Below are 10,206 nucleotides of genomic sequence, written 5' to 3'. Positions count from 1 at the left end.
CAAAAAAAAAAAAAAAAAAAAAAAAAGACAGAGTCTCACTTTGTCACCCAGGCTGGAGTGCAGTGGCACGATCTTGGCTCACTGCAAGCTCCGCCTCCCGGATTAACGCCATTCTCCTGCCTCAACCTCCTGAGTAGCTGGGACTACAGGCGCCCGCCACCACGCCTGGCTAATTTTTTGTATTTTTAGTAGAGACGGGGTTTCACTGTGTTAGCCAGGATGGTCTCGATCTCCTGACCTCATGATCCGCCCGCCTCAGCCTCCCAAAATGCTGGGATTACAGGCATGAGCTACCACGCCCGGCCCAAGGCCTTAATCTTGTATTTGTAATTCTGTATTTCTTCTTCCCAAAGGGCCACGCCCCTGTACCTTATAAGTTTCATGGCTCCATAAAACCTAGTCCTGTCCTGGGGGAGATGAACAAACATGTAGACGAATTATAAAGTGTCAAATGGCAGGATGGAACAGAACTAAGTATCATGGCAGAAAATAATGGTGGCATGCATATCTTAGATGGGGAGGAGCAACTGGGGAGTACCTCTTTGAGGTGACAAGCTGAGGCCAGACAAGGAGTGTGTGGAATGACACAGGTGAATGACATGGGTGAAGCATCTCTCTGAGCCTCTGTTTCCCTATGTGTGAGGTGGGGATGCCAATCACAGCAGGGTGGGCTGAGAGGGGTAAGTGGCAGATCCAGGGTACCCGGTGTGTTCAACCACCCAGTAGGACCAGCAGGCAGGCCCCTAGCTGAGCCTGGCACTGCCCTTAATCGGCTTTTGTCCTTCCAGGAGGGGCAGGCAGGGCTGGCTACCTCCTCTCTCCCCCCAACAGCTGGGGCTGGCTGTGCCAGGGCCAGACTAGGAGGCGGGAGCTGAGATCACTGGGCCTTTGGCTCCCTGAATCCTCTCTAGGGAGAGAGAGGGCAGCCCCTGGCTGGGTGAGAGGGGACAGTTTGTTCAGGACTGGGGCTGGGACTCCTGGGTCCTAAAGGATGAAGGGGCTGGGGCCCTGGACTCCTGGGTCTGAGGGAGGAGGGGCTGTGGGTGTGGACTCCTGGGTTCTAAGGCAGAGGAGCCTGTAGCAGGACTACCAGTTGAGCTGAGTCTGGGAGCAGGTGGGGGGCAGGGCAGGGAGCTGGGCCCTCTACTCTGTTTACAGCACGTGGTCCTCACTGATCTTTCTGGGTGGGAGGTGGCTTGTGCGGCTACACCCTGGGCAGGCCAGCCCCGCCCCCGGGTTTATAGCCCCAGGCTGCTACTGGCACAAGCCACAGACCAGCAGTCTCAGCCCGGGGGAGCTCGGAAGATGCCTAGGAGGGGTGAGTGTGCAGCCAGCTGAGAGACAGGAATGGCTGCTGCCAGGCCCCAGGACCTAGAAGGGAAAGGAAATACCTTCTTCTAGGGGAACAGGCAAGGTGCTGGGCTTTGGGAGGGAAGTCCCTGGAGCAGATGGTAGCATTCCACCAAGGGCAGCTTGTTCAGGACCTGAGTGACAAGGCATCCAAGAAACAGGACGGCCTGAATGCCTGGGAAAGGATCTCAGAGGGAAGATCACTGGGGACCGGGAAGTATGGCGAATCAGACGTAGTCCAGGGCAAATTTTGAGATGTGGTTTCCAGAGTCCTAGCGGGGAGCCCCACGTAAGTGTGGCTGTGGACTCAGAGAGCTGGGTTTACAAAAGCTCTGCCACTTGAAGTGCAGCCTTAACCTCCTCACTTAAAACCTGAGCCTCAGCAGGGCGCGGTGGCTCAGGCCTGTAATCCTAGCACTTTGGGAGGCCGAGGCAGGCAGATCTGAGGTCAGGAGATCGAGACCATCCTGGCTAACACGGTGAAACCCTGTCTCTACTAAAAATACAAAAAATTAGCCGGGCATGGTGGTGGGCACCTGTAGTCCCAGCTACTCAGGAGGTTGAGACAGGAGAATGGCGTGAACCCGGGAGGCAGAGCTTGCAGGGAGCTGAGATCGCGCCACTGCTCTCCAGCCTGGGCAACAGAGCAAGACTCCATCTCAGAAAGAAAAAAAAAACCTGAGCCTCAGTTTCCTCTCCTATAAAATGGGGATGCTGGCAACAATAGAGATTTGAACCTAGGTGACATGGGTCCCAGCGGGTTAGCGCGCTAAAGCAGCAAACACACAGAAAGCTCTCAGCCCGGGACCTGCACGGGTATGCTCAAGGTCGATAACAGCAATGAGTATCGCTGTTCCAGGCAGGGGAGCAGGGCCGGCCATGCAACCCAGGACCAGTGGACAAGCCTGAAGGCCAGGGGACCGCACTGGGGGAGAAGCAAGACTGAGTTTTTGGGATCTCTCAGAGAAACAGGGAGGGAACTGGGATTTGGAGGGGCTTCCACAGCCAGACTTGAAGAATGAGGAATGACTCATCAGTGAAGTCTAGAATTGTGAACTCCTAAGTTCAGGGAGAGCTGTGCTTGGGGACCAGGGTCCGGAGAGATGGGAATGGGAGGACTCAGGCTGAACTCTCCCAAATGTTGTTGGAGGGGAAGGGCCTGTGGGTAGCACTTGGGGCCTAAGAAGGAAAGATGGGATGGCGGACCTGGACTCCAGAGTCCTGAGAGTGGGGACCAACTGGAGGTCTAGACTTCTTGGAATCTAGGAGAAGGAGTCTTGGGCCCCAGGAGAGTTCATGGAGACAGGTGCCTGGACTCTTGGGTCCCTGGAAGTTTGAAGAAAGAAGGACTGGCAGCCTCCTGGATCATAGGAGAGATGAATGAGTTAGGGAAGCAGAGTTGTGTGGGCTCAGGGAATGTCTGGATTCCTGGGTCCGAGGGATAGGAGGCCAGGGCAGCAAGTTTCTGAGTCCCAAAGAGGTGACAGCAGGGGCTCCTGGGTCCTGAAGAGGAAGGGTCTGGGGCTCGGACTCCTGGGCCTGAGGGAGGAGGAGCTGAGGGCCCAAACTCCTGGCTCCTGAGGAGGGTCAAAGGCACTGGGAACTGGGGCCCCAAACTTCTGATTCCTAGAGACAAGAGGGTGACCTCGTGTCGAAAGGAGGAGGAACCTGGGGTCCTGGGCTCCTAGAACTGAAAGAAGACAGTGCTGGGGTCTGAAGGAGGAGCCGATAAGCTATGGCCCAGACTCCTGGGCTCCAGCTGAGCAAGGCTTGGTCCAGCCCAGCCTAACAGGCCTCCCCACCTACCCACAGCCTCAAAGCTCATCTACAACATGGACCTGCGCACAATGACACAGTCGCTGGTGACTCTGGCGGAGGACAACATAGCCTTCTTCTCGAGCCAGGGTCCTGGGGAAACGGCCCAGAGGCTGTCAGGCGTTTTTGCCGGTGTGCGGGAGCAGGCACTGGGGCTGGAGCCGGCCCTTGGCCGCCTGCTGGGTGTGGCGCACCTCTTTGACCTGGACCCAGAGACACCCGCCAATGGGTACCGCAGCCTGGTGCACACAGCCCGCTGCTGCGTGGCACACCTCCTGCACAAATCCCGCTATGTGGCCTCCAACCGCCGCAGCATCTTCTTCCGCACCAACCACAACCTGGCCGAGCTGGAGGCTTACCTGGCTGCCCTCACCCAGCTCCGCGCTCTGGTCTACTACGCCCAGCGCCTGCTGGTTACCAATCAGCCAGGGGTGCTCTTCTTTGAGGGCGACGAGGGGCTCACCGCCGACTTCCTCCGGGAGTATGTTACGCTGCATAAGGGATGCTTCTATGGCCGCTGCCTGGGCTTCCAGGTGAGCCCCCTGCCCCTCTGGGCCCACGATGAAGGCACCTGATGGCCCCTGGCCTGGCCTATAATATGGTAAAGTAACCACAGTGGTCAGCATTATCGGACTCAGCAAACAGCAGGTACAGAAAAGGGAAGTTGGCTGGAGCTCAGACAGAGCTGCACCAGGGGTCTCAAACTCATGGGCCCTAGGTCATATCTGCTGGGTAGTAAGAAATCCAACTTGCAGAGCTTTTTTCACCAGGATATCCACTACTCTCTGTCATCCTACACACAGGAGATACATCCACTCTGTTACCTGTCTGGCCTCTGAAGTCACTTGAGGTTGAGACCCCTCAGGGAGGGATCTGCAGCCATGTGACCCTGTAGTCTTTCTGGCCCTCTCTGGGCCTCCCTTCACCTCAGCCTCCCCCTCCCACCCCATGTCTCCAGGCTTCCCTGAGGGCTAGCCTGTTCTCAGCAACCCAGCCCAGGTGTTCCTGGAAACCTCCCCTCGCCAGGGCTGAACCCACGAGTATTGATCAGCCCAGCGGGGCCAGCCAGCTCCTCCCTGTGTCCCAGCCGTGACCCTAGAGTCATGAGAAAGAGATCCCAGGGCTGCCTGAACCAGCATCCCAGCCATAATAGCCAGGCATTCAGGTGCCCTCTGGCCTACTGGGCACCTGGCCAGGGGCAGGGCCCAGCTCTGCTTTGGTACAGGGCAGTCTCCCCTCTAAAATGTTAGCCTCTGGGAGAGCAGAGGCCTCCTCTGTCTTGGTCACTGGACCAGCCCGGTGTCTAGCATGCAGTAGGACCTTAGCCAATGTAGAGTGAACACAAGAATGCACCAGTCCCTTGCCTTGGCCTCCTGCGGCTCCATTCATTTCCTCTGATCCTGTGTCCCCATTGTCTTGTCTTTTTTTTTTTTTTTTTTTTTTTTTGTATTTTGTTTAGTAGGGATGGGGTTTCATCACGTTGGCCAGGCTGGTCTCAAACTCCTGACCTCAACTGGTCCGCCCACCTAGGCCTCCCAAAGTGCTGGGTTTACAGGCATGAGCCACCGCACCCGGCCCCCACCATCTTTCCTTAACTGCCTGTCTGCTCTGTCAGACACTGTCTCCCCCTTCCCCTGTGGTGGCCGGCTGGCCCCATGTCTAGGCCTCAGTCACCCTCTCTGGCTGTCTTTCTGCCTCAGGTCCCTGTGCCTGGGGGGCTGTCTCTGGCCATCTCCCTGTTCCTGCCTTCCAGCTGCCCCCTCTCCCCATCCATCCTCTCTCTGACTTTCAGGAAGTCTCTGCACCATCCTACTCCCCACCTCACAGCCTACCAGTGGCACCAGCCTGCACTGAGAATGAAATCCGAATTCCTCTGCCCAGGCCCTGCATGAGCCCCCTTTGCCTCTCCAGTGTCACCGCCTGCCCCTCTCCCCACTGCTCACTCTGCTCCAGCCACACTGGCTCCCTGGCTGTCGCTACCCAGGTCAAGCACCAAGCATGAGCTCACCTTTTTTTTTTTTTTTGAGACGGAGTCTCGTTCTGTTGCCCAGGCTGGAGTGCAGTGATCTCCACTCACTGCAACCTCTGCCTCCCTGGTTCAAGCAATTCTCCTGCCTCAGTCTCCTATGAGCTCACCTTTAAGCCTTCACGCTCTCTGTGCCCTGTGCAGGGAACACCCTCCCCTCACTTCAGTCAGATCTCTCCTCCGAGACCCGCTAAGTAGCCTGACCCCTAGTCATCGCTCGTGTCCTCTCCACCTACTGCCTTTTTTTTTTTTTTCAAATCATTCGTCATTCCTTGTTGTGATACTGTGCATGGCTTTGCTTATCTGCTGATCATTTGTTTTCCGTTTGAGAACATCAGGTCCTTGAACCAGGTGAGGGCTATGCCCAGCACACAGTAGGAGCTCATGAAACATTTACTCAATGAACGTGTCTTCCCCACACATCCCTGTGCCTCGCTCCTGCCCTGTCCCCATCCCTCTCCTGAGCGGTAGGTGACACAGCCGCGTCTCTCCACAGTTCACACCTGCCATCCGGCCATTCCTGCAGACCATCTCCATTGGGCTGGTGTCCTTCGGAGAGCACTACAAACGCAACGAGACAGGCCTCAGTGAGTCCCAGCCGGGTTCTACTCGCAGCCTACCCTCCTGGCCCTCCTCCCCACTCCTGCCCAAGTAGCCTGACCCACTGGGGCTCCCTGACACCCCTTCCGAACCCCAGGTGTGGCCGCCAGCTCCCTCTTCACCAGCGGCCGCTTTGCCATTGACCCCGAGCTGCGTGGGGCTGAGTTTGAGCGGATCACACAGAACCTGGACGTGCACTTCTGGAAAGCCTTCTGGAACATCACCGAGATGGAAGTGCTATCGGTGAGGGCCTGTTATAGATGGGGACAGTGAGGCCCAGAGACCCATCTAAGGCCACAGTAGGTCTCTGTGGGGCTCCAGGCCCAGGGATGGCACACAAGGGGAAAGACTGGGGATCAGAGGGAGGGGTGAAGGGCACCCCTGCTGGCAGACCCTCCCCAGTACCCTTTCTGTCTCCTCCCTCCAGTCTCTGGCCAACATGGCATCGGCCACCGTGAGAGTAAGCCGCCTGCTCAGCCTGCCACCCGAAGCCTTTGAGATGCCGCTGACTGCTGACCCCACACTCACGGTCACCATCTCACCCCCACTGGCCCACACAGGCCCCGGGCCCGTCCTAGTCAGGCTCATCTCCTACGACCTGCGTGAAGGACAGGTAGGGTTCCAGCCTCAGCCAGGGATAGGGACACAGCCGAGAAGCACGGGCAGCCCCTGCCTTGGCATGCCCATGGAGGGGTGCAGCCCTGGCCAGCTCTCCCCAACCTCACACACCGCCTCCCTCCTCACCCCCAGGACAGTGAGGAGCTCAGCAGCCTGGTAAAATCCAACGGCCAACGGAGCCTGGAGCTGTGGCCGCGCCCCCAGCAGGCACCCCGCTCGCAGTCCCTGATAGTGCACTTCCACGGTGGTGGCTTCGTGGCCCAGACCTCCAAATCCCATGAGCCCTACCTCAAGAGCTGGGCCCAGGAGCTGGGCGCCCCCATCATCTCCATCGACTATTCCCTGGCCCCCGAGGCCCCCTTCCCCCGTGCGTTGGAGGAGTGCTTCTTCGCCTACTGCTGGGCCATCAAGCACTGCGCCCTCCTTGGTGAGCCTCAGACTCCCACAGCCACCTGCACCTGCTCCCATCCTGCCCAGCCTGCTTCAAGCTCCTCCAGCCTCAGCCTCACACCTTCTACCTTCCTCCCCCACCCCTCCCAGCTCCTGCTCACCCAGGTCCTGCCCAGTCTTCCGCCTCAGCCACTTTATCCTCTGTCCCCGACTGTGGCACCCAGACTCTCCATCTCCACCTCCACTTCCCACCCACCGTCCTGTCTCCTTGGGCCTCTGCCATCCCCCTCTGGTAGCTCCAGGCCCTGCTTTCCTGTCCTGCCAGCCTCCTGGCCCACAGTCCAGCTTCTCTGACCTCCCTCTTTGAAGATCAACATCTTGGGAGGACACTGAGGCACAGAGCAGGTTGTGGCCATGCCCCAGAGCACAGAGCCTGCAGCCCAGTCCCTCTGTGCTGAGCCTGAACCCTGACCTTCCATTCCCACCCTCTGAGGCCCCCCTCCTGCAACAGGCCTGAGCTCAGCTCCCCTTCCCCACCACCTGCCCTCGCTGCTCCCAACCTCCAGCCCCGACAGACTTTCCCGGCACTTCCCTGCGCCTCTCCAGGTCCTGAGTCATCCTGATCCTCTGTCTACCACATGAGCCCAAATCTGTGCCTCAGTCTGCCAGTCTCTAAAACTGCAGTCTGCTAGGCCTTGGAGTGCCCCACACCCCACCTTGGAGAGCCCAGTTCTCCCAGCTTGAGTTCCTCCCTGCCCTCCCTCCCCAGTCTCCTGCCCCTGCCAGGCTGTAACCAACCACCCCTCTCCCAAACCAGGCTCAACAGGGGAACGAATCTGCCTTGCGGGGGACAGTGCAGGCGGGAACCTCTGCTTCACCGTGGCTCTCCGGGCAGCAGCCTACGGGGTGCGGGTGCCAGATGGCATCATGGCAGCCTACCCGGCCACAATGCTGCAGCCTGCCGCCTCTCCCTCCCGCCTGCTGAGCCTCATGGACCCCCTGCTACCCCTCAGCGTGCTCTCCAAGTGTGTCAGTGCCTATGCTGGTGAGGCCTACACTCTCAGCAGGGAAACAGGACTGCATGGATATCTGGGTCCTGCAGGGATGGGCTGGGGACCAGGACTCCTGTGACTGAGGAAGGAGAAGCCAGGCGGAGGAATCTAAGACTCCTTGTCCCTTTTGTGTGTGTGTGTGTGTATGTGAGAGAGAGAGGGAGAGGGAGAGACAAGGTCTCATGTCACTCAGGCTGAGTGCAGTGGCTCAAACACACCTCGCTGCAGCCTCGACCTCCCAGGCTGAAGCAATCATCCTGCCTCAGCTTCCCAAGTAGCTGGGACTACAGGCGTGCACCACCACGCCCACACCCACGCCCAGCTAATTTTTGTGTTTTTCGCTATGTTGCCCAGGCTGGTCTTGAACTCCTGGGCTCAAGCCATCCTCTCGCCTTGGCCTCCCAAAGTACTGGGACTATAGGCGTGAGCTACTGCGCCCAGACTCTTTATCCCTTTTGAAGCAATTGGATATTCTCACGTCCCTGGGGCCACAGATGCCTGAAGTTCTGCGTGTTAAGACTGGACCCAGAAAGAGAGGAAAACAACTCAGCTCCCCACATATACTCTGCAGGTGCAAAGACAGAGGACCACTCCAACTCAGACCAGAAAGCCCTAGGCATGATGGGGCTGGTGCGGCGGGACACAGCCCTGCTCCTTCGAGACTTCCGTCTGGGTGCCTCCTCATGGCTCAACTCCTTCCTGGAGTTAAGTGGGCGCAAGTCCCAAAAGATGTCAGAGCCCATAGCAGGTGAGTGATTCACTCCCATCACCTGCCCAGCCAGGGTGGGCAGAAGGGACAGCCTAGCACAGCAGAAGTCCCAGGGAAGATGCGGGGCATGGTGGTTCAGGCCTGCAATCCCAGCACTTTGGGAGGCCGAGGTGGGCAGATCACTTGAGGTCAGGAGTTCAAGACCAGCCTGATCAACATGACAAAACCCCATCTCTAGTAAAAATGCAAAAAAATTAGCCGGGTGTGGTGGCTCACACCTATAATCCCAGCACTTTGGGAAGCCGAGGCCGGCGGATCACTTGAGGTCAGGAATTCGAGACCAGCTTGGCCAACATAGTGAAACCCCATCTCTATTAAAAATACAAAAATTGGCCAGGCGCGGTGGCTCATGCCTGTAATCCCAGCACTTTGGGAGGCCGAAGCGGGCGGATCACAAGGTCAGAAGTTCAAGACCAGCCTGACCAACATGGTGAAACCCTGTCTCTACTAAAAATACAAAAATTAGCCAGGTGTGGTGGCAGGCGCCTGTAATCCCAGCTACTCAGGAGGCTGAGGCAGGAGAATCGCTTGAACCCAGAAGGCGAGGTTGCAGTGAGCCAAGATTACACCACTACACTCGAGCCTGGGTGACAGAGTGAGACTCTGTCTCAAAAAAAAAAAAAAAAAAAGCTGGGCATAGTGGCACGCCTGTAATCCCAGCTACTCAGAGGACTGTGGCAGGAGAATTGCTTGAACCCGGGAGGCAGAGGTTGCAGTGAGCTGAGATCGCATCACTGCACTCCAGCCTGGGCAACAGAGCAAGACTCCATCTCAAAAAAAAAAAAAGAAAAAGAAGTAAAAAACTGAAGCTGTAGGGTCTTGGCCCTCGTGGTAGGCAGTGTGGGTCTGATAAAATGAACAGATCTGAGGCTAAGCTGGGCACACCGGGTGGGCTGGAAGTGTATCTTTAGCATCATTTGGGCACTTGCTTGCCTAGTCATGTGAAGGGATAAAACGGAAGAACACAAAGGAAATTTGGGGAAGCAGATCCATGTTGGCTACAGGTGCCAGACCCCTAGGAATCTGATACACCCTAGAGACTTGTTAGCTCCCTGTGAACAGAGCCTCCCTTCAAGCCACTGGGCCTGCTCACTATTCAAATCACTTTGATCCATTTACGCCCGGTGGTAAGTGTAATCCCAGCACTTTGGGAGGCCTGGCCAACGTGGCAAAACCCCGTCTCTGCTAAAAAAAAAAAACACAAAAATTAGCCGGGCATGGTGGTACATGTCTGTGGTCCCAGCTACTCGGGAAGCTGAGGCACGAGAATCACTTGAACCTGGGAGGTGGAGGATGCAGTGAGCCATGTTCTAGCCACTGCCCTCCAGCCTGGGTGACAGAGCGAGACTTTGTCTCCAAAAAATAAAAACCTGATATACTGTGATTCCCAGTGGGTAGCAGTACCTAATCCCACATCTTAAACCACTGAGTCCTGCCAACTATGAACCAAGGACTATTTTCATTTCCTTGATCTAGAAGAAAAAATAGGTTCCTAGAGGTAAACTGCACCTCACCTTCCCAGTCACACACACACACACATCCTTCACTAGGACACATAGCCCCACTGCAAAGACCGGCAGCCCCCC

General features: G+C 57.1%; 1 protein-coding gene across 7 annotated transcripts in view; it reads left to right on the top strand.

Annotated features, from left to right (window-relative positions):
* LIPE (lipase E, hormone sensitive type) overlaps window positions 1–8,723 on the top strand; it is a 22,881-nt gene extending 14,158 nt beyond the window's left edge. Inside the window, exons 1-8 of one of the 7 annotated variants that reach the window (XM_017849860.1) lie at window positions 254–1,318; window positions 3,163–3,698; window positions 5,688–5,778; window positions 5,889–6,034; window positions 6,219–6,404; window positions 6,542–6,836; window positions 7,617–7,844; window positions 8,423–8,717. In XM_017849860.1, the coding sequence (XP_017705349.1) occupies window positions 1,306–1,318; window positions 3,163–3,698; window positions 5,688–5,778; window positions 5,889–6,034; window positions 6,219–6,404; window positions 6,542–6,836; window positions 7,617–7,844; window positions 8,423–8,607 (1,680 nt within the window). In that variant the 5' untranslated portion in view covers window positions 254–1,305 and the 3' untranslated portion in view covers window positions 8,608–8,717. Of the gene's footprint in view, window positions 1–253; window positions 1,319–3,162; window positions 3,699–5,687; window positions 5,779–5,888; window positions 6,035–6,218; window positions 6,405–6,541; window positions 6,837–7,616; window positions 7,983–8,422 lie in introns of those variants that run through there. The other 6 variants (XR_001881047.1, XM_017849854.1, XM_017849858.1 and 3 more) reach the window with 6 other exon arrangements.
* Window positions 8,724–10,206: the final 1,483 nt, after the last annotated feature.

Source organism: Rhinopithecus bieti, unplaced genomic scaffold, assembly GCF_001698545.2.
Source record: "Rhinopithecus bieti isolate Rb0 unplaced genomic scaffold, ASM169854v2 scaffold_33065, whole genome shotgun sequence".
NCBI classification, from domain to species: Eukaryota; Metazoa; Chordata; class Mammalia; order Primates; family Cercopithecidae; genus Rhinopithecus; species Rhinopithecus bieti.
The sequence above is the reverse complement of the archived record's forward strand: the minus strand, read 5'-3'. Positions and strand labels throughout refer to the sequence as shown.